This window comes from Octopus bimaculoides, chromosome 3, assembly GCF_046866305.1.
Source record: "Octopus bimaculoides isolate indiv1 chromosome 3, ASM4686630v1, whole genome shotgun sequence".
NCBI lineage: Eukaryota > Metazoa > Mollusca > Cephalopoda > Octopoda > Octopodidae > Octopus > Octopus bimaculoides.
In genome coordinates this window covers 56,582,230-56,606,336 of record NC_142930.1, presented here as the reverse complement: position 1 = coordinate 56,606,336, position 24,107 = coordinate 56,582,230, and the positions used below count along the sequence as shown (strand labels likewise).

The 24,107-nt window shown below is 35.5% G+C and overlaps 1 protein-coding gene across 1 annotated transcript in view; it reads right to left on the bottom strand.

Annotated features, from left to right (window-relative positions):
- The window catches only part of LOC106868455 (atrial natriuretic peptide receptor 1), an 880,915-nt gene that overhangs the window by 68,420 nt on the left and 788,388 nt on the right, over positions 1–24,107 (bottom strand). Inside the window, exon 10 of the mRNA XM_089349012.1 lies at positions 20,611–20,760. Coding sequence (XP_089205138.1) covers positions 20,611–20,760 — 150 coding nt within the window. The remainder of the gene's footprint in view (positions 1–20,610; positions 20,761–24,107) is intronic.

The following is a 24,107-nucleotide window of genomic DNA, read 5'->3' as shown; positions in this document are numbered from 1 at the left end:
TGACACCAGCACAGGTATTTTTTACTTGGCATTAGCACACGTTTTTATATGACATCAGCAGGGCTCCTTTTTACATGGCACCAGCACTAATGTTTTTTATGTGACACCAGCACCTGCAGGTTACCAATTATCTTGCCAATGCTGGAAAAAGCTAAACAAAGAATAAATAGACAAAGAAAATTCCCAACATTGGCTGAGAAGCACAGGACTCAAAGAAGAGACTGAGAGTTTCTTGATTAAGGTAGAAGACTTAAATTCCCCATCATAGAAACCAAAAGCTTAGCATGCAGCAAAATACAGTAAGAATTTGCAGAATATGTGGAGATAGTGAAGAAACATTTATCTGCAATATCTCTGACTGCCCAATCTTAGCTAAGAAAGAATACATCTAGATAAATGACCAAGTTATGACTTACATACGTAAGTGGTTTTATCAGGACTATGAAATACTAGGAAAAAAGCGATGTTATAGATATACACCCAGGGTTGTCTTAGAAGCATTATATGCTCTTGAGTAAATCAATGTACTGGACCCTATAGTATTTATTTGTTGACAGCAAGGCAAAGCATGTGTAGATCAGAATTAGGCCTCCTAGACTTGTGGCCCCTGAGCAACTGCCCAGATGACACTGCATACACCTGAAAAGGTCTCCATAAATCACAAAACAACCAGAGTCTGTAATATACCAATACACACGGACAAAAAAAGCAAGGGTAACTGACTAGAAATTTGTCAAAGACCATCAGAAAAAAAAATTGCCTCATTATTGGTATATAAATCCTAAAAGATGATAATGTGTTTTCAAAAAAGAGGAAGAAATTGTCTAAATATAAAGAAATAGTAATAGAGATAATCCAAGAGTGGTCACTCTGAAAATAGTTGCTTTGGAAATGATAGATACTATGTCGACAAATATATAACTTCAATACTGGGATTTTAAAAAATAAGCATAACAAACTGAAAATAGCACTGCTAGACGCCATACACATATTTTGTAGGGTACTTTCAATACAGCAAAAATAGTAAAGCCAAACAAAAACACCCCTTGTAATTACAGTTGTGCTCAGTGATGGCGCAGTGTGAGAATGCAATAAAAAAAAGACGAATGAATGAGTGAATGAAGGATGATGATGATGATGACGACGATGACGATGACGACAACAACAACAACAACGAGGATAAGAAGAGAAAAGCATAAACCATCTCTTGACTGAATGCTCTAAGCTAACTCTAAAAGAGAATAAACACAATCATGACCATGTTAGTAAAAGAGCACATTGTGAGTTTAGCCAAGTTTGTGGTTTCAAAGTGGAAGAAAAGTGATAGAAACATGAGCCAGAGGTTGTATGGTGAATGATAATTACAGGATATTTAGGTGATAAAAACTGACCATACTATTGAATCGAGGAAACCAAAGATGATTGTAGAAGACCGAAGAAATAAAAGAAAACAATGAAACAAACAGTGTGGAATCACAGATATCACAATACTTTACAACAGATGAGCAAATACTGAGAAAATTAAAGAATTTCAGGACCTAGACAGAGAGAGATGAAGAAATTGCAGAACACAAAGGTGAAAATTGTTCCTGTGGTAATTGGTGCACTCAGCACAGCTGTTGTACTATGAAGAATATTAAAATTAAGACACATATTGTCAGCCTGCAGACAAAGTGCCATCCTGTAATCTTCAAGAATCCTAAGAAAGATTCTTTAGAAACTTACTGTCACCAAAAGCTATTACATGCTAATTAAATTTGGATGTAATGATGGTGATGGTGGTGGTGGTGGTGGTGGTGGTGACGATGATGATGACACCGACAAGGATGATGATGATGATGATGAGACAGAAATCTCTACTATTATATTAAAAACACAACAATAAAATGTAAAAGGCACAACCCCTTACTATTTCTCATTATGATAAAATCCAAGTTATTATTCCTTTTGTTTTTGGAAAGACCTGCAGGCAAGACTTTAATTAAAAACCGTTTTTGTCTTAATCTCCATTCTACAAACTTGTCTGTTACAGTTTTGGAAAATATAAAGTTTTTTTCCCCACCTTTCTATGTTATTTTCATTAAGTTATTGTCTGTTTTCAAGCTAACACAGTTAGCTACTCCTAAGTTTTCTAGAAAATTGTATTAAAAAATATGAAGCTGTATAGCAGCATTTATTCTATAACTTTAAAATGAATATTTCATTTCCTAGACCTAATATTCTCTCTCCAGCAAATAAATGTTACGATATTAACCATATTCCTCCTCATACTCATTGAAATAGTTTGAAAAGTAAAGATAAATGCTAATGATAAACTTCTGCAATTTAAATGAAATATTCTCTCTTACATATTTCACTGATCATTTTATTTCAATACCTTTGGCAGTAACAACAAGGTATCTGATTTATATACTTCTAAGAAAGATTAAATGATATATTCCCAATTCATTCAAATTAAGAATTAAAATACCTTTTGGCATGTGATGACTGTTCAGTATACCTGTTGTTGGTGTTAGCACTCCGTCGCCTACGACATCGAGGGTTCCAGTTGATCCGATCAACGGAACAGCCTGCTCATGAAATTAACGTGCAAGTGGCTGAGCACTCCACAGACACGTGTACCCTTAACGTAGTTCTCGGGGATATTCAGCGTGACACAGTGTGACAAGGCTGACCCTTTGAATTACAGGCACAACAGAAACAGGAAGTAAGAGTGAGAGAAAGTTGTGGTGAAAGAGTACAGCAGGGTTCGCCACCATCCCCTGCCAGAGCCTCGTGGAGCTTTAGGTGTTTTCGCTCAATAAGCACTCACAACGCCAGGTCTGGGAACCGAAACCACGATCCTATGACCACGAGTCCACTGCCCTAACCACTGGGCCATTGCGCCTCCACTCAGTATACCTAGATTATTAATAAAACACAACTGTAGCTAACTATGAATTTCTTCACAAAGTGCTCTTGAATTTGGTCTAGTAAGGAAACCAAGGTCACTTAGAAGCTTTCCTTTTTCAAATATTTCATTGCATGTATTAATTTAAAGTTCTCAGTTGCATATGTAGTTTTAACACATATTGACTGAGAGAAATTTCTCAATAAGGAAGCTGTCTGTCTGAAATTTTTACAAACTGTTTAAGTAAACTATTATAGTAGTTAAATAGAATGAAACATCATCTATAATAATGAACAGGTAATTTTGTCTGTCTGCCTGTCCAGGATCCCTGTATCTCAGTCTACATTGGCTATACATACACATATTATAACTTTTTGGAATCAGGATGATCTCAGGATTGAAAATCTGCCCTTCGTTTAGTTCTTGAACACTCATCATTGGGATCAGGTATGGATGGGGATTTGTTATATGCTGACAGTTGAAAATTCAAATTTTAAAAGAACTCCAGAACTTTGTGAACTTACAAGTTTTTCATTTAAACTGAATTTAAAGTAATACAATATTGGTAGGGTACCAACAAATGCTTTATTATTATTGTTCTTTTTAGTTTCGGGCTACAGGCTCAATTAGCCCTCCACAGGAGGTAGCTTTAAAGTCTGCATGGAGTGAGGTTTTCATGCTAGTGTCAAATATTATAGAGTATCAAAATGTGCAGAAAACATGGATATGGAATAATTATTATGTAGAGTCTGTGATCATAATGTTGCAGTTGATTTTAATAATCTATGATAGTTAAGTTTATCCTAGCATAGTATACCTAAGTAACCCTACTGGTACAATGTATGTGTATCTTACTTTCATTGATGTTACATAGCCAGTTGATTAAGATGTCATTGCTACTGGGTGGCATCTAGAACAAATGTCTTTTACTATAACCCCAGTATGACTGAAACTTTATAAATGAAACTGGGTTGATAAAAACTGTGTGGGACCCCGTATGATTCAGGGTTAGCTTTGCTACATATTGTGTCACACTGTTTCAGCATGAGAATTTCATTAAATAGAGATACACAAGTCTATGGAATATTCAATCACTTGCATATTAATGTAATGTGTAAGGAATTCAGTAGAGCACATGACTGAGTGCTTATCATTGAAACTGGCAGATGATCCATCATATTGCTTTCATTAAAAATTCAAATTGTGCAGCAGTAAATGCTGGATTACATACCATTAGATAATGATCTAAATATTGAAGTGATTGAGTTATTACATAATTCCTCTTGAGTAAAATATGTTATATATGTGGAACTGACTTAATGAGAGATGTCATGCCTTCAATTTATTTACACAGAGTGTATTTCACTGTAAAATGTTTTTATCAGTGTAGATGCCTAAATCTATAAAACATTTATGCTAACATTCCTCTGCAAAGCTCAAGCCTAGCTTACATCTGACTATTATTCCTTATCCATGAGATGGTACTGCTGTTACACACATGTCATATACTGCATTCATATTTATTTGAATTCAGTATAAGACATAATATAAAGCAATCTGATTGACTTCTTCAACAGTGATTACTCAGAGCTAGTAAGCTTTAAATCCTCTCTACTCATTTGAACTATTTATCTCCCCTTCTTCTGTCTGACTGCATTTCACTTCAAGTTTATTCTCCACAAAATTCTGAATACTCTAAATATTTCTTCCTATACATGTTTTCCCTGAAAATATCACAAACGAGGTGTTTAAGTTAAATATCAACTGTATCAATTTTAATAGTCTCTGATGGTCTGCAAAGGTGATGAGTTCTTGTGGTCAGCCATCTGCTGTAGCAAAATTATGAGAAAGTAGGGGCCCAGGAATGAAATTTGTTTAGAGTGTGCAAACTTGGGTCCAAATTTTTTTATGAATGCACAGGTATAACTGTGTGGTAAAAAGTGGTGCTGCCTTGTGAGTGGATTTGGCAGGCAGAAAATGAAAGAAGCTCGTTGTATATATATGATACTCTATGAACTTTGCCCAGGCTATTCTTATTCTAGCAGCTACACTTTCAGCGCACCCTCCCCCACTACTAACTTGGTCACCTAGATAGCAGAAGCTATTAGCTACGTCTAGTTTTTCGCCCTGGAATGTGGCAGAAATTGTTTTCTGCACATTTACAGTGTTTATTGCTCCTGAACATCTGCCACATACAAAAACTATCTTGCTAGTTAGCCTTCTTTGATATTGCTGCACCTCTTATGTGTCCATAGCTTGCACTGGGTGCATCTTATAGAGCTTCTACCTATGCCTTTTCTACAGATTGAGCAGGGCCATCTACCTGAAGGGGTTTGTGTTTTGTCTACCTTCCTACTTACTAGGACTTTGGTTTTAGCTAGGTTGACTCTAAGGCCCTTCGATTCTAGTCCTTGCTTCCACACCTGAAACATCTCCTCTAGTTCTGATAGTAACTCAGCAATTAGTGCAAGGTCATCAGCATAGAGGAGCTCCCAGGGGTATCCTGTCTTGAATTCCTCTGTTATCACCTGGAGGACTATGATAAATAGGAGGGGGCTGAGGACTGAACCTTGGTGGACCCCTACCTCTACCTGGAATTCTTCACTGTACTCGTTGCCAACCCTCACCTTACTGACAGTGTCTCTGTACATGGCTTGCACAGCTCTCACTAACCATTCTTCTATCCCTAGTTTCCTCAATGACCACCAGATAAGGGATTGGGGGACCCTGTCAAAGGTTTTCTCCATGTCAATGAAAGCCAGGATCCTAATTTCACTTTCAATTGAGAAAAGTAAGCATTAATCTTAATATGTGCTAAAAGTTTTGCATAAGCCTTCCTTCATAGAATCGAATATATCTAGAATGCTATCACTTTCTATGTGTTTCTTTCAACGACAACAAATGTTTGTTGTGATTTGATCTAAAGATTAATTATAAATGTCACCTAAGTTCACATTTTTTTTTTTTTTGTGAAGATGTATAATAGAAGTGTTCTAGTACAGTTAAGAATTAACAAATATTTTCTGTGCAGCTCAAAATAGCTCTGAACATCTCATCTCACTGAGAAAATTTATCTGAAGTGTTTTCTTATCTCACAGCTTTTCCACTTCACTTTATTATGCTTTCATCCCCTCTGTAGTTATATTACTATTTAGAGTTCACTGGAAATCACAGGAAGTTGTTGATGTCCAATTGATCTTCAAATAAATCACTTTTAAATTGATCCTATTATCCATTACATGTTTCTTCTCTGTAGGTGAAAAGTTGTCATTCTTGCTTGCTCATCCTGTGAATAACATTAGCCAACCCCCAAATAATTTCCCTAATCACTTTATTTAATCCTATTGTGGTTATTTTTAATGTTGAAGCATTCCAAAAATATCAAACCTGCATTTTTATTTGTTGACAGGAATCATGTTTTTGTTATCAAACACATTTGAAACCTTTGTAAAACTGTGGTAAAGTGGTCTTTTACCAGTTTTGTATCTGTCTTTTGACAACAGTTGTCACTCTGACAGATATTGTTATATTCCGAAGTCGTCAATAGAATGGTTCTATCTGGCACTGTACAACCCCTAGTCATAGTGTTATTATCCTCCAAAGGTTCGATCAGTATAATGTCCACTCAGTCTCACAGTATAATTATTATATCAGCACAGACATGACTATCAACAGAGTTTACACATATACATGGCCTTCTCCCTGTTGACCAGCTACTGGTCTATTTATAATGGCTGGCTACTACCACTTTTTACCGGAAGGGGTGTACAGTTTCACTATACAACAAAAATAAAAGTTCCTTCACTGCTCTATTAACCCCTTTGTATTAAGATTTCTCTTGAAAAACACTGATTTTGTTTCAACTAATTTTTTAAATAATGAAGAATTTACTAAAAAAATACTTTGATATTATTAAGTCGGTGTTTTTAACATGAAATTTTGTATGGAGTGTTTTCATTTAGATCAATTTAAAACGAAAAGCTTACATCGTAAGATCAGGGTTAGAATCAGGTGGGTTGGTATCAAAAGAGCTAATGTAGACTTTAGATTATAATTTTTTGATGCATTCTTGTTACAAATTTATGTCAGAACCAGTATTCTTTTCTTCTCTACACTAGGTACAAGGCCCAAATTTTTTTGGGACAGGGCCAGTCGATTAGATTGACCTCAGTATGCAACTGGTACTTAATTTATCGATGCCAAAAGGATGAAAAGCCAAGTTGACTTTGATGGAATTTGAACTCAGAACACAGAGACAGACGAAATACCAGTAAGCATTTCGCCCAGCATGCTAATGTTTCTGCCAACTTGCTGGCTTAATGTCAGAACCAATATTGGGAAGAAACTGATGATTACTTTGGGAATAATTCTCATCAAACAGCTGCCACAGTTTGTACTTAAAAATGTATCTTCTGAAGATGACTCATGCAGAAGAATGATTTTTAAAGAACATTAATAACTTAATGTTTCCAAATTATGAGATTGATTTTTTCTAATATGGAGTTATTTGACAACCAATTTGTTTAATAAAATATAAGCATCATATTGACAAAGTAACTATTGAGTTGGTAATTAAAAGGAACTTTGATTTAGGCACAAGGCCAGCAATTTTGAAGGAAAGGGTTACTTGATAACATCGACCCCAGTACTAAACTGGAAATTTACTTTATCAACCCCCAAAAGATGAAATGCAAAGTTAACCTTGGCAAGAATTGAACTCAGAATGTAAAGAGCCACAAAAAATAATTTAAAGAATTTTTGTGATACTTTAATGTTTTATGTTGGTAATTAACAATGTAATAACGTAAGTATAATGACTTTGATTTAAGGTAATGATTGTTTGTATTATATATTTTGTTCTAAGTTGTTTGAGATGGTTGACACTTTTTCATTTGTATTGTTTTCCTGTTCTAACAGGGAAAAAGTTTTTACAGATACAGGCTTGGAGAGGAGAAACAATAATAATGATAATAATCATTTCTACCATAGACACGAAGCCTAAAACTTTAGGAGGGGGCTAATCAATACATTCAACCCCAGTACAAAGCTAGTACTCTATTTTATCGATCTCAAAAGGATGAATGGCAAAGTTGGAATTTGAACTCAGAACATTAAGGTGGACGAAATGGCATTAAGCATTATGTCTAGCATACTAATGATCTTGCTAGCTTGCTGCCTCAACAACAACAATAATAATGAAAATGATTTCTAAGTCTGGTCACAGATGTGTTCAGTACATTTGATTAAATTAGGCTCAATACTTGAATAGTGCTAATCTAAACTGTCTGGGGAGATGAATGATGAATCTGCTACTGGTGAGATTTGGACATAGAACTGAAAAATGTATCACTAAAACTCCTGCAAAACATTTTGCTTGTTACTCTATTGATTCTGCTAATCTATTACCTATTTCTTCCTAGTAAAGGCACAAGGACCTGATTCTTATTTTATCAACCCCCAAGAAGATAAAAGGCAAAGTTTTAGGCAAAAGATAAAAGAGCCAGGAGAAACGCTGTCAAACATGTTGTCCAACTTACTAACATTTTGCCAGGTTGTTGCCTTAATAATAACAATCCTTTCTACTGTAGGCACAAAGCCTAACATTTTGGGGGAGGCAACTAGTCAATTACCTTTACCCCAGGGCTCAACTGATACTTATATCAATGACCCCAAAAGGATGAAAGGCACAGTCGACTTTGGCAGGATTTGAACTCAGAATGTAAAGACAGACGAAATGCCACTAAGCAATTTGCCCAGCATGCTGATGATTCTTATTTCTTTACTACACACAAGGGGATACACAGAGGGGACAAACAAGGACAAACGGATTAAGTCGATTATATCGAGCCCAGGGCATAACTGGTACTTATTTAATCGACCCCGGAAGGATGAAAGGCAAAGTCGACCTTGGCGGAATTTGAACTCAGAATGTAGCAGCAGACAAAATACCGCTAAGCATTTCAACCAGCATGCTAACGATTCTGCCAGCTCATTGCATACAGATGATTCTGCCGGATCACTGCCTTCTTAATAATAATGATAATAACAATAATAATAATAATAATAATAATAATAATAATAATAATAACGATAATAATAATAAAGAAACAAGTCTAAAACCTGGAAACATTGAAGGTGAAACTAATGATTATGGTACTCTAAAAATGAGTATAATCAAAGAATTGAAAGCCACAGATCCCAGCATGGACCACTACTTGTACCTTCCAATAATGAAGATTGATAATGAAACAACATCAATAATAAATAGCATGAACTTTTCATCACAGAACTAATAGCCACAGAAACAAATGTCAATATGATGAGGTTAAATGACATAATATATGCAGCAGTCTCTGTGGCCACAAAAGAGGCTGGATACCCCCTCAAACCCATCCAAACTAGAGTATCACCATCCAAACAAACCCAGTGGATAAATAATATCCAGAAAAAATAGAAAATACAAGAAAGGGTCTGTCAATTCTTAATGAAACTAGCAGACAATCAACACTACTAAGCAACAAGAAGAGAAGAAAGATACTACATAAGTACAAAATTACAGAACAAGGTACACCTGCGGTAAGAGAACAGCTAAAGCAAGATATTCTCACCAAAGCACAAAGAATCCACCAGTATGAGAAATACCAACGTTTCATTGAACTACAATCCCAAAAGATTCTACCAAGAACTTGGTAAAAATAAAATAGAGATTAATGCAACACCAACAGCAGAAGAAGTGGAAAAATTTTGGTAAACAATATGGTCGGCGAAGGAACAACCTCAGAAAAGATCTATCAAAACAACAAACACAGCACCGGAACAACTCTGGACTCCTATGGTAACTGAAGAGGTCACCCAGACACTGCAAAAACTAAGCAACTGGAAGGCATCTGGGCATGACAAGATACCCAACTTCTGGTTAAAATATCTAACAGGAATGCATAAAATTCTGGCTGAGAAATTTCATGAAATACTAGCAGACCCAGAGACAATGCCTGATTGGTTCACAGAAGGGAAAACTATCCTAATTCCCAAATCCAAAGAAAGGTAAACCCACAAAATTACAGACTGATAACTTGTCTCCTTACACTTTACCACCTTACAAAGCCTTTGCTGCAATAGTATTGCAGAGAATGGGCAAACGTCTGGAAGAAAGCAACCTGTTTCCAGAAGAGCAGAACAGATGCCACAAGGGCTCATATGGCTGTAAAGATCAGCTACTGATCAATAGAACCATAACTGAAGACAGCCACAGAAAGAAGAAGAGTCTAAGTATGGCTTGGATCGATTACCAAAAGCTTTTGATAGTATTCCTCACACATGGATCCTAGAAACACTTGCCATGAACAAGGTAGCACCAATAATCATAAAATATATAAAACATTCCATGAATAAATGGTAGACAGTGTTACAGCTCCAGACAAAAGAGAGACTCATAAAAACCAAAGCCATCCCCACTAGAGGAATATTCCAGGGAGATGTGCTTTCTCCACTCATTTTCTGTTTAGCATTGAAATCTTTATCTGAAATGCTAAACAGAACTGGATGTGGATACAACTGCCATGGCAAAACAATCATCTATCTCTTGTAAATGGATGATTTAAAACTGTATGCTACAAATGATAAGCAGCTAGAAATGTTACTACAAACAGAACATGGATTTACCAAAGAAAGAAACATGAAATTTAGCTGTGACAAATGTGCCAAACTAGTTAAGAGTAACAACATCACACTAGATAAAGCCAATGAAATAAAAGAATTAGACCAAAGCCAGCCATACAAATATTTAGGAATCAATGAAATAGACACGATACAACACACACAAATGAACGAGAAGATAAGAAAGGAATCCTATGGATGAGTTAGATTAATACTGAAACAGAGCTCAATGCGTAAAACAAGATAATAGGTATCAACACTCTAGCTATCCCACTTATAAGTTACAGCTACAATATGCTTAACTATCAAAATAGACAGGAAAACAAGAAAAATAATCACAGGATTTAGGATGCACCACCCAAAATCTGACAGAGAAGGGCTATACATACAATGTATGAAAGGTGGTAGAGGCCTTATACAGCTAGAAAACTAATACAAATAGCCACAAAACACAACAAAACAAAAAGACTGTATTCTGTCTTCAAGGAAGCTGACAAATACAAAAAAGAAGTCATAGTACCTAACAACTATGAAGAAAAAGAAGAAATAACAAAAGCTGCAAAACAACTGCAATTCAGACTAAAACCAGAACAGCAATGTATTATGATAAAGCAATTGTAGGAAAAGCCCCTACATGGAAAATATTGGGATAAGCTAAACAGAAAATAAATAGACAAAGCAAAATCCCAGCAATGGCTGAGAAGCTCAGGACTCAAAACAGAGACTGGAGGATTTTTAATTGCAGCACAAGATCAAAGCCTTCACATCAGAAATCACCAAAAACATACAATGGAAAGAAATACAAGTAACTACAGAATATGTGGTGATGGCGATGAAACAATAAATCATATTGTTTCTGGCTGCCCATTACTAAGAAGGAATATATTCACAAGCAACACAGAGCTGAAACCTATACAAACTGGAAGCCATGCTAACACTACAGAATAACAACAGAAAAAAGATGGTATAGGTACACCACAGAAAAGGTCACAGAAAATGAGAAAGCAACCATACTCTGGGATATGCCAATACACACAGGTAAAGAACTTAAGGCCAATAGGCTGGATATAATTGTCAGAGATCACCAAGAAAAAATGTTTTCTAATCGATGTCTCAATACCAAGAGATGATAATGTTTCTCTAATAGAAATGGAGAAACTTTCAAAACACAAGGATCTGGAAATAGAGGTAACTCAAATGTGGAGCCTAAAAACAGGAACAATTCCTATTATTGTAGGTGCATTAGGTATGATAAAAAAAAAAAATCCATCCAGACAAATGCATAAGAAAAACACCAGGACTTATAAGTATATAAAACATACACAAAATAGCACTGCTAGGCACCGCACACATCTTACATAAAACACTTTCAGTACAGTGAAAATAAGAGCACCACAACAAAACCACAGCATATACCCAAAGCACACAGAGCTGGACTTGGTAGTGCAGTAAAAGCACATGATAAAAAAATAAGACTACTGAGTAATAATGATAATAATAATAATAATAATAATAATAATAATAATAATAATAATAATAATAAAAGACCTGGAAATAGAGATAACTCGAATGTGGAATCTAAAAACAGAAACAATTCCTATCATAGTAGGTGCCTTAGGTATAATAAAAAAATATTCAGACAAATACATAACAAAAACACCAGGACTTACAAATATATATAACATACAGAAAATTGCACTACTGAGTACTGCACACATTCTACACAAAACACTTTCAATACAGTAAACGAGCACCACAGCAAACCACAGCACATACCCAAGGCGCACAGAGCTGCGCTCGGTAGTGAAGTGAAAGCACGCTATAAAAATAAACTATTGAACAATAATAATAATATGTTCTTATGGACAAAAAGTGATTTTGACCACTGCTGAATGAAGGCATAAGCCGAACAAGCTGCATTGCAATGTTTCAAAATCTACATGGGCCTCAAAATAATGAAAAACCTGCATATTTTCAATTTTTGTGTGACCTGGTTTAACAAGAGATCCAAGCTTTATATAGTTTAGGATCTCACAAAGTTTAAATCTACACTGTGTTGGTAATTGGTGTAGCCTGTTAGAGTTCTTCCTTTCAACTTTGTATTTGTAAGCCAGCTTGGTAATGAGAGTGCAAACTTGTAATTATTTAGTCTCAGCTGGCAAAGAAGTATACAAACCTTTGTTAAAACTCTGGTATACTAGAAGCTAAACTTATTGAATATGGTTAATCTGGTTTTTGACTTCATTTTACAGGATTCAAGTTAATGTAGAAATATATTGCTACTATGCTGCTGAACCATCATAGCTAACTGATTCCTGTCATCAAGACTATATGACACAAAATAATTATGACAAAAAAAAAAAATAAATGACAAATGTAATTTATTTCTCAACACACTACAAGCTATTGGTCAGCATCTAGAATTTTGGACAGCAGAGACTGCCAATTTTTATAGCATGAGTTAATTTAATAGGAAATTCCTACATTAGATTGGACAACCTCATTTATGGATTTTCCTACTCAATAGTAGGAATTACTTTTCCTGTCAGTAGCAGAAAATAGCAATATTTCTATGTAGTTTTTTTTCTTGTTTACACTTGTTTTATTCGTTAGTCTGAATATGAAAAGGGTTTCATTTTCTTTCCAAGGCCTTTCACATCTAGATGGCACTGTAATAACTGAATTATTGAGATTTATGGTTTGTTTAGGTTCCCTTGTATGTTAGAAATTGATTGGAAAACTAGGAATGGGCTGAAACAAAATAGAGCCTTGTCATACTGCCAAAGACTGATGCTTCAGAAAATAATAATTAGCAAGTTAATTTGCAATTAGCTCAACTGGGAACCAAAACTGCATCACAAACAACTTTCCAGGAGTACATCATCACTCTACAGTGATGGCCCTGAAGAATTGATTAACAGAGGGAAAGACAGAAGAAAATGCTTAATTCAGAATGTGGAGAAGCACAGAGAATGAAGAGGTTGGTATAATGAACAAGCTTTGAGGCTGGTGGCATATAATCATTAATTATAGAATAGCAGAGAATATTTTAATTGCAGAGTCAGCATCTCAGCTGTAAGTTAATATTTGTAGAAGTTTGATTAAAACAGGAGTTGTACTTCAAGAAGAAGGCTTCATATTGTAATATGGTCCATAATGCAGGCATATACTAAGGTCTTTGTACCACAGGTGCTATATACATATATGTATTTATAAATATTGGTGTACAAGTAACTTTGAAAAATAAAATGTTTTCCATTTCTTTTGATACATGGTTATTTAATTTAAATTACATTTTATTATATTTATTTTTCTTTCATCTTATTTCTTGTAATTTAAATTTAAATTATGTCAAGTGGGGAAACTCTTAGAATTCCTCTCTCTTTTTCTCCCCCTCTCACCTCTCTCTCTCTCTCTCTCTTTCACATTCTCTGTCTACAGACACACATATGCATATCTGTCTATATATCAATATGTATGTATGTATGTATGTATGAATCAATCTATCTATCTATCTGTATATATATATATATATATATATATATATATATATATATACATCTATGATTTTTTTTCATTCTGAACTATGCAAGCATATTTTCAAGAATATGGAGTTGTTAGTGTTTGAATATTTGTGGCTCCGGTTTTTGATGTCTACCTATTTTGAGTGGAAATATGATTAATACGTTTGATCGAGTCTGTAAAAAAATTTTAATGGAAAGATCAGACATTTGATTGAGACTTGCACACTCATATGCATTTTTACATACATCAGCACAAAGGAGTGAAAAGAAATTTGTTGTGCATGCATGTGCACATAAGGAAGAAATTACTTGGACACAAAATATATCAAAATAGACAAATAGTTTAATTGAAGTAAATATTAGGAATTACTGAAGTCATGCATTACACACAGTCCAGAAATTTATATTTAAATCAGTTTTTCTTTCTTTTGTTGCTGAAACCTCATATAATAAGAATGGAATAGCTCACCCTGAAAAAATTATGACAAAAAACTTAAAAAGAAAATTTACAAATTTTTCCAATTGTTAAAAATTTTTAACTAGTTTTCATTGCTCCAGTTTGATATATATATATAGATATCTCCTCCTCACCAACCCTAACTCTGTATAAACCAGCTCAATGCTCTGCTTCCCCTAATTGAGTTTGAATTCCTCAGCTGATAGAATACAAAATTCAGAAGATGAACAGATAAGAATTTTATCCTTTCAACCTCATTCATGTACTCCTGTTTCTGTGTAGATTATAACCCTATCCCCCTCCCATTCGTTCTTTATTATCTATCTATTTTTTTACCATGTAAGCATAGCCTGATAGATTTGTCTTCCTTGTTTGTCTTAAGCTCATGCATATGCATTAATCGTCACATTTTATTTATTCTATTTAATTTAAGTTTATCATTTCATTGATTCATTCTCTCTAAATTTGTCTACTATAGTATACAAATGCAGAAGATGTTCTCGCCTAAATTTGCTGGCTCACGCTACGCCCTCCCTCCCACTCCTCCACCTTTACCGGAAGTACTCCTGCGAACACTTCTAAGGGCCTAATGCCATCCCAACCCCTACACAGGGTTTATCAATCATATAGCACATAAAAATGGTGTAGTGTATGCAGGTTGTAGGCTATTGTTTGTTTATGAATTCTGCCAAATGCAAGCTTTCTTTTCAGGTACATGTCACTGCTGTCCCTCATCCCAGGGTCTCAGAGGCCCACACCTCCCACACCCTCAAGGTTGGCACACTCAACGTCGGCACACTGAAAGGTAAGTCTGGTGAGATTGTTGAGATGCTTGAATAGAGATGTGTCGATTTGTGTTGCCTCCAAGAAGTAGGGTGGAGAGGAGGTTCCACTAGGTTCCTCACAGGCAAAGAACACAGGTACGAGATTTTCTGGGCAGGGAACACTGACGGGGTCGGGGGCGTAGGTATACTTCTTGCGGAGAAATGGTTTGATAAGGTAATCGAGGTAGTCAGAGTATGTTACAGAATACTTAAAATTAGATTAGTGCTTCACCATAGGTTAGCTAAGATTTTCTCAGACTATGCCCCTCAGCCGGGGCTACCTGATGGACAGAAAGGCCAATATTATGACACCCTCTTGCAGACTACCTCATTGACGAATGACAGGGACCTTCTCTTTGTGACTGGTGATTTCAATGGACATGTTGGAAAACATGCAGGGGGCTTCCATGGCGTACATGGAGGCTATGGCTTTGGTTCCCGCAATGAGGAGGGAACCAGACTGCTAGAGTTCTGTGATGCAAATGATCTTATGGTCTGCAATACCAATTTCAGGAAACCTGCCAGTCACCTAGTCACCTACTGTTCCAGCAGACACACTAGTCAAATTGACTACATCCTCGCCAGAAAAAGGGAAAGAGGACTGCTTATAAATGCCAAACCTTCCCAGGCAAAGAATGTACCCCTCAACACAGATTAGTAGTTAGCAACTTTGGGATCAGGGCTAAGTAGATGCCCAGAAGTAGACTAGCTTGGAGGAGAAGGGTCTGGAAGCTTAAAGATCCTGCAAATAGACAGAGATTTAGAGACGTGTTACTTGAAGCCTTCGATGAAATAGAAGGGGATATAGCATCACATAATATGGAAGACAATTGGAGGCTTCTACAGGACAACCAGCTGAGAGCCACTGACCAGATTTGTGGATGGTGCAAAGTTCCCTCTCAACCCAAAGTAACGTGGTGGTAGAACAGTGTTGTTGACAGGGCTATTAGGGAAAAGAAACAGGCTTGGAAGGACTGGAAGAATGGAGGTAGCAGGGTGTTGTATCAGACTGCCAGAAGGGAAGCTAGGAGACAGGTTTATTTAGCCAGAGGGGAAGCAGATAAGAAAAAATTTGCCAATGATTTGTGCTGTGAGGACCAAAGACTTGAAGTATTTCGTGTTGCAAGACAGTGTGTGAGAGAGAATCGTGATGTTGTAGGAGAGAAATGTGTCCACATGGATGATGGCTCACTTGCATTAACGAGGCTGCAAAAAGAGAGGTTTGGAGACGCCACTATGAGAGGTTGCTTAATAAAGAGAATGAATGGGAGAAAGATAGTCTGCCGAATGTCGACCCAACAGAGGGACCAGCTATCCTAATTGACAGTACCTTGGTAGATAAAGCAATCAGGAGTATGAAGACAGAGAAAGCCCCCGGCCGATCAGGAATCACTGCAGAGATGCTCAAAATATTTGGCAGTGTCAGCTATAGCCTAGTCACCCGTATAGTTAACCAGGTGATGCATGAAGGAATCATACCCAATGACTGGTGTAGCAGCAGCATAATCAACTGCTACAAAAGTAAAGGTGACGCTTTAGACACAAACAATTACAGAGGTATCAAGTTGTTGGATCAGGTAATGAAGGTCACAGAGAGGGTCATAGCCCAACTAATTAGGGAGAGAGTCAGCTTAGATGAGATGCGGTTTGGATTCGTGCCACGGAAAAACACCACTGATGCTATATTTCTGGTAAGGCAGCTGCAGTAGAAATACCTAGCCAAAGATAAATCTCTGTACCTGGCTTTTGTTGACATGGAGAGAGCCTTTGACAGCATTCCCCGATCCCTCATCTGCTGGTCAATGAGGAAACTAAGGATAGATGAATAGTTAGTGAGAGCTGTGTGAGCCATATACAGGGACACTGTCAGTAAGGTGAGGGTTGGCAACGAGTACAGTGGAGAATTCCAGGTAGAGGTAGGGGTCCACCAAGGTTCAGTCCTCAGCCCCTCCTATTTATCATAGTCCTCCAGGCAATAACACAGTAATTCAAGACAGGATGCCCCTGGGAGCTCCTCTATGCTGATGACCTCGCTCTAATTGCTGAGTCACTATCAGAACTAGAGAAGTTTCAGGTGTGGAAACAAGGACTAGAATCGAAGGGCCTTAGAGTCAACCTAGCTAAAACCAAAGTCCTAATAAGTAGAAAGGTAGACAAATCACAAACCCCTTCAGGTAGATGGCCCTGCTCGGTCATATTATTAACGTGGCACTCCTGTGGAGATGGGGTGTGTGCTATGCGTAGCAGTGTCATATGTATAATTTTTTTCCAGACGTTTAGGTATATATAGTTGTGTTCATTGGTCTGTTTTCTTTCTGTAAAGGATAAAGCTGATGGTGCAGGGGTTATGTTAGCATGCAGTGTGTAATGAGTATGAGGGATCTGTGTGTATATATGGAGGTATAATTTGTGTGAAAAGGTATGTGTTGGGGGTGGGAAACTTATAGGGCTGTATGCGCATAGGTGCCTTGGTGTGTGCTTTGGTCAAACTCTTTTTGCCAGGTTCAAGGACATTGGTGCAAGGTCATTTGTGGAAGGTCAATCCAGGGGACCTGTGGTTGCAGCCATGGTGGAGCATGCAGGTATGATAGAACGTACTTCCTTTCAGGTGAGCAGAGCAAGGGGAAATTATTTTGAATTTGAAAAATCTATTAACTATTCAAAATAAAAATATATTTTGGCATTTAAAGGAAAAATTCCTGACATACATAATAGTCGTCAGGACTAAACACATAAAAAAAGCAGTTAACTGGCAGATAATATAGTCAGGATGACAGGTAATATCCTCTGTGGTATTCAGTTATACCTATGCAAAGTGTTCAAATCCCACTGGGGGTGAATTTCTTTTTATCCTTACAAGATTAGCAGTAATTACTACCAGTCAAATACTGGCAAAGAGATCGATCAAATTGATTATGTTCTTCAAATCCTGGAAACCATCATTAACGTCATAATTATTATTAACCACTAGCAATGAAAATGTTGCTAACATAACTACCATTATCACCACCACCAAATCATCATCATCATCATCATCATCATTTCTATGAGTGTCATCACATAGCGTTTCTGTGATTTCCCACATCATACATCTTTATGCAACACTGCATTAGATATATGTATGTATATCAACAAGCAGTAGCTATGAAGTTATCTTCTAAGTTAAGACCACTTTAGAATTGGTTTCTATTTCAAAAGTTTAGAATTTAGCATGAAAATAGAACTGCACAAAATTTTAGTGAACATTTGATTGCATAAAGAATGATTATTTATTTATTTATTTATTTATCTATTTATTTATTCATTTGGTTATTTATCCGAATTCATCTGATATGTAATTAACTAATTTGAAGCCACTTCTAAGAGAAAAAAGTTCTCTAAACTTCCACGAAACCATTTCTAATGGATTGCTGCAAACTTCAGATTGTGCACACCTTACCTTTTATCTTTTGTTTCAGTCAGTAGACTATGACCATGCTGGGGCACCACCTTGAAGAATTTTAGACGAATGAATCGACCTTAGTACTTATTTACTTTTATAAGGTGGATTCTTATTATATCAGTCTATTTTGCCAGACTGTTAAGTTATGGGGGTGTAAACACACCAACACCTGTTGTCAAGTGACTGTGGGGGACAAACATACACACACATATACACATGATGGGCTTCTTTCAGCTTCTGTTTCCCAAATCCATTCACAAGGCTTTGGTCAGCCCATAGTGATAGTTGAAGGCACTTGTCCAAGGTGCTATGTAGTGGGATGGAATCCAGAATCCTTTGGTTGGGAAACAAACTTCTTACCATGCACATACATACATACATACATACATACATACATACATACATACATACATATATATATAATCATCATCATCATCATCATCCTTTAATACCTGTCTTCCATATTGGTATGTACTTTTTATAGCTGGATGCACTTAGACTGACCAGTGGAATGTGAATCAGATTTTTTTTGATGATTCATTTTTTGTCCAGAATTTGTTGTCTATTCAAGCTATTCTAGACTACAAGCAGGCAGTGGGATTTGTTGATATGCAGCTTGAACTTTTCTAGGGTCGTGAACAATTGGTCAAGTTCCAACAAACAAAATTCTGGCATAAGAAGTATGTCCCAGAAGAGTACATTTTCTGAGTGGAAGAAGTAGAATGTAGTTCTATATGTGGTTTGAGGTAATGGGACAATTGGCATAGAAAAAGAGGATATGTAAGCATCATATTATCCTGGTTTGTATAGGGCTAGTATACAGCTTGGCAGTTCAAAGGATCAGAACTGATTGAAATTGTAATAGGAAAGTTAAAATTGGAAAGAGGATACTTGTGCACAAGTGGTTGCAGTGTTTAACTGAGTGAATATTTGTCTATTGATCTGATGATTTTATTCATATATTGTGAACAATGTTGTTTGTGTAGCATCTGTACTCTGCCAAAACTTCTTGAGTAGTACTCCAACAAAGGGTAAAGAGTCAACAATTGTTTGGAGCTGAAGTGTTTTGTGATCTTTTCAAAGCCAAGCTATTGATTGGAAGAAAGCTCTCCAGTCTGAAACCTTCCATAAAATAATACATGCTCTGATATTACAAAAGCAATCTTCCATTATTATTAATGTAGTATTATCAATGTAAAGCTTTTTTTTTTTCTTTGTTAGATACAAAACAATCCTTTTAGCAAAGGAGAATAAACAAATAAACCCATCTCGATTTATTACAGGTATTTCTCTATCACCTACCCCAAAAGAGGAATTAAAAGCAAAATTAGCAGCAGTAGTGTTTCAATTTAGAAATGAGATTGATGAAATTTTAAAATACACTTAGATTAATGCTGACTTGACTGAGCTTCAACTATTGATATAAAGTCATTAGTTTCTTTTAACTATGGCTGTAACGAATTTTTATGAGGGGTTGTGTATAGTCACTTAAACTAACCTTTGCTGTATATTACACTTATTTCTGATTTCAGAAAGCAAATTGTATTTAGTCCAAACACTGCCGACTACTCTACCACCATTTTTTAATAAACATTACAAATGAATGATTTCTTTTAACAAATCAAGAGCAATTTTGTAACAAAGCATATATAATTGACCGAATCAATCCAGCATGTAACTGACAAATATTTTATTAACTTCAGTTGAACTTCAACTAATGGACTAGAGAAGAATCAAAATACTTCTCCATTTAGTTTGGCACACTGCTAAATTAGCTATCTCCATAAAAATAATCATGTTAATCAGTCATTACTTACCTTCAGCTGAAAGGCCATGGCTGGAGTAGGGGGTATTTCTTAGAATTATTTCCTGCATTATTATTGATAAACTGTACACATCACTTTTATCTAACCATCGTCCTTTAGAATTCATATTTCGAAGGACTTCTGGAGCAAACCAAAGCATATCTGTGAAACATATGGAAATGGTTAATCTCAAAGTTTGTTTTATTTATATCATAGTTAAACAAAATACATACAATTTTTCCAAAGTGAAGTTAAGGTAACAGCAACTTAGCTAATATTTAGAAGGGGGATTTGAAATGTTCCAAATACAAATGGGGAAATAATCATCAAAACTGTTATAGGTTCAGGTTAAGGTTTATGTGAATAAAACACAGTATAACACATCAAACTGGAATCATTTTAAATTTAAAAAAAAACACTGATTAAATATGATGAATTGAGTAATCCCATGAGACATATCAATGTCACTTTATTACAATGCCAACAATGATGACGATGTTGAAATAACTGAGGTGAATTCTTCAGGCGTGAAACAACATGAAATAGCAGTTAAGTTAGTTATTACAATATTTTATATAAAAAGCATTAATAATCAAATTAAAAATAATTATGTGGTGAAAAATATAGAATAATATTGCAATTAAACTTATAAGGCTTATCTCGTTAAGCATGCCAGGTAACATAGACATCTTTTGGTTTTGTTAAACTTCTTTAGTAGAGCACAGACTTGACTCTAATTGGCAAAGTAATTAAGAGAGCTTCACTAAAAAGATGTAGAAAGTTGTAAATCATTCTTTTATTCTTTAACTTGTTTCAGTCATTTGACAGCAGCCATGCTGGAGCACCACCTTTAGTCAAACAAATTGTCCCCAGGACTCATTCTTTGTAAGCATAGTACTTATTCTATCAGTCTCTTTTGCTGAACTGCCAAGTTATGGGTATGTAAACACACCAGCAATGGTTGTGTTGTCAAGTGATGATGGAGGGACAAACACAGACACACAAATACATACATACATACATACATACATACATACATACTATGTAGTAATGCCTCACGCTTAGAGGGAATAAATAAGTCAAAAACTACCAAAAAATAAGCAACATATTTACCGAAAGCGAGGAAATGCAGCTTTCAAAATTAATCTCTTAAAAAATCTCTTAAAAATCTCTTAAAATCTCTTTTAAGAGATTAATTTTGAAAGCTGCATTTCCTCGCTTTCGGTAAATATGTTGCTTATTTTTTGGTAGTTTTTGACTTATTTAGTCCCTCTAAGCGTGAGGCATTATTACATAGTTAATGCCCTTTATTTTTTTCACGCTGACTACTTGATAAATTCTTATAAAGATTTTATCCTATATTATATTACATACATACATATATATATATATATATATATATATATATATATATATATATAAAATTAACAGAGTGAGATAAAAGTTCAAGGCTCTGAAAGATTTCAGAACATTTATAAAGAGAAGGTCTTACAGCTGTTTCCGGGATATTTTACATATCCCTTCATCAGAGACGGTGTGAGAAAATGGTTAAGCAATAGTTAGTTATTCTAGAGAAGACATGAAATAGAAAGTGAAGTGGAGGATTGAAAACAGACATGAGATATGCAGGGATATTGTATCTGCAGTTCCATTATTTAAGTAGAATGGGATACATATAAGTTTCCTGTACCTTGTGTGTAAGTTCCAATAGTATTTAAAATTATATATATTACTGTCCTTGTGCAAAAATTTGAAAGCAATGTTTTTACATTAACGTTTTACTCCTAACAATGCAGGAGTTGCTGTATGGTAAGAAGCTTGCTTCCCAACCACATGGTTCCGAGTTCAGTCCCACTGCATGGTACCTTCGGCAAGTGTCTTCTACCATAGCCTCAGGCTGACCAAGGCTTTGTGAGTGGATTTAGTAGATGGAAACTGAAAGAAACCCATCATATATATATATATGCATATATATATATATATATATATATATATATATATATATGACGGGCTTCTTTCAGTTTCCGTCTATCAAATCTATTCACAAGGCTTTGTTGGCCTGAAACTATAGTAGAAGACACTTGCCTAAGGTGCCATGCAGTGGGACAGAACCCAGAACTATGTGGTTGGGAAGCAAGCTTCTTACCACACAGCTATTCCTACATCATTAGGTGTAAAATGTTAATGTAAAAATATTGCTTTCAGATCGTGGCACAAGGACAGCAATTTCAGGAGAAGGTTTAAATCGATAATATCAACATCAGTCTCAACTGGTACTTATATTATCGACCCTAAAATTATGAAAGGCAATGCAGGCAGAATGGATGAAATGCTGCTAGCATGATAATGATTTTGCCAGCTTGCTGCCTTAATAATGTAAAAATATTATTATAGAAAATGATATTGTCTTTCTCTCACCACATTAGAATTTCTAATTAGGGTTTTTGGTGTTCCCTATATTGAATATTACACAAACAGCAATTTAATTACTATGGTTCAATATAAATGTCATCATTGAATCATTGAGTAATATCATCATCATTATTTTAATGTCCACTTTTCCATGTTCACATGGATTGGCCACAATTTGTTGAAGCAGATTTTCTATCATCAAATGCTCTTCTGCTCACCAACCCTCACATGTTTCCAAGGAATGTAATATTTCCCAATGATCAGATATAGTTTTGCAAAAAGACTGGAAATGAAGGACACCTCTTGCATGACAGTGACACTTGTTTACGACTAAAATGTATTGTCAAAGAGAAGGAAACAGTCACACACACACACAGACACACACACACACACACACACACACACATATGCAAATATATATATGTGTGCAACAGGCTTCTATTGGTTTTCATCAACTAAATCTACTCTTAAGAATTTAGTTGACCCAGGGCTAGAGTAGAAGATACTTGCCTAAAGTGCCACAGAGTGGGACTGAACTCAAAACCATACAGTTGCTCTCTCTTGCTTGATCTGCCTCATTGCCTTTGCTCGATAATAATTGTTCTCCCTCACATTTTGTCCCTTACTTCCCTTACCCTCCTTCAGTTACTTTCTCTTGTTATTCCTGGTCTCCCTTGTTGCCCTCACACAAACACACACACACACACACACACACACACACACACACGGACACATCTTTTGTTGTCATACATTTGACTTTCCAAATAAGTACAAAAAAATTTCTTTATCTTATTCATAAATTCAAAAAAGTTTATTACAATGAACAGATAACTTTCATACTATTTATATTCAGAATGAACTGACTTATAAATATGAAATACATTTATATGTTGTCTTGTTTAAAACCTAAAGCAAAATACATGCATAAATGTATACATACATACATATGTGTGTGCGTACGTGTATGCATCTATGTATACATATATACACGTACACATTTACATACAAATACATACATACATATATATATATATATATATATATATATATATATATATATATATATATATATATATATACATATATATATATATATA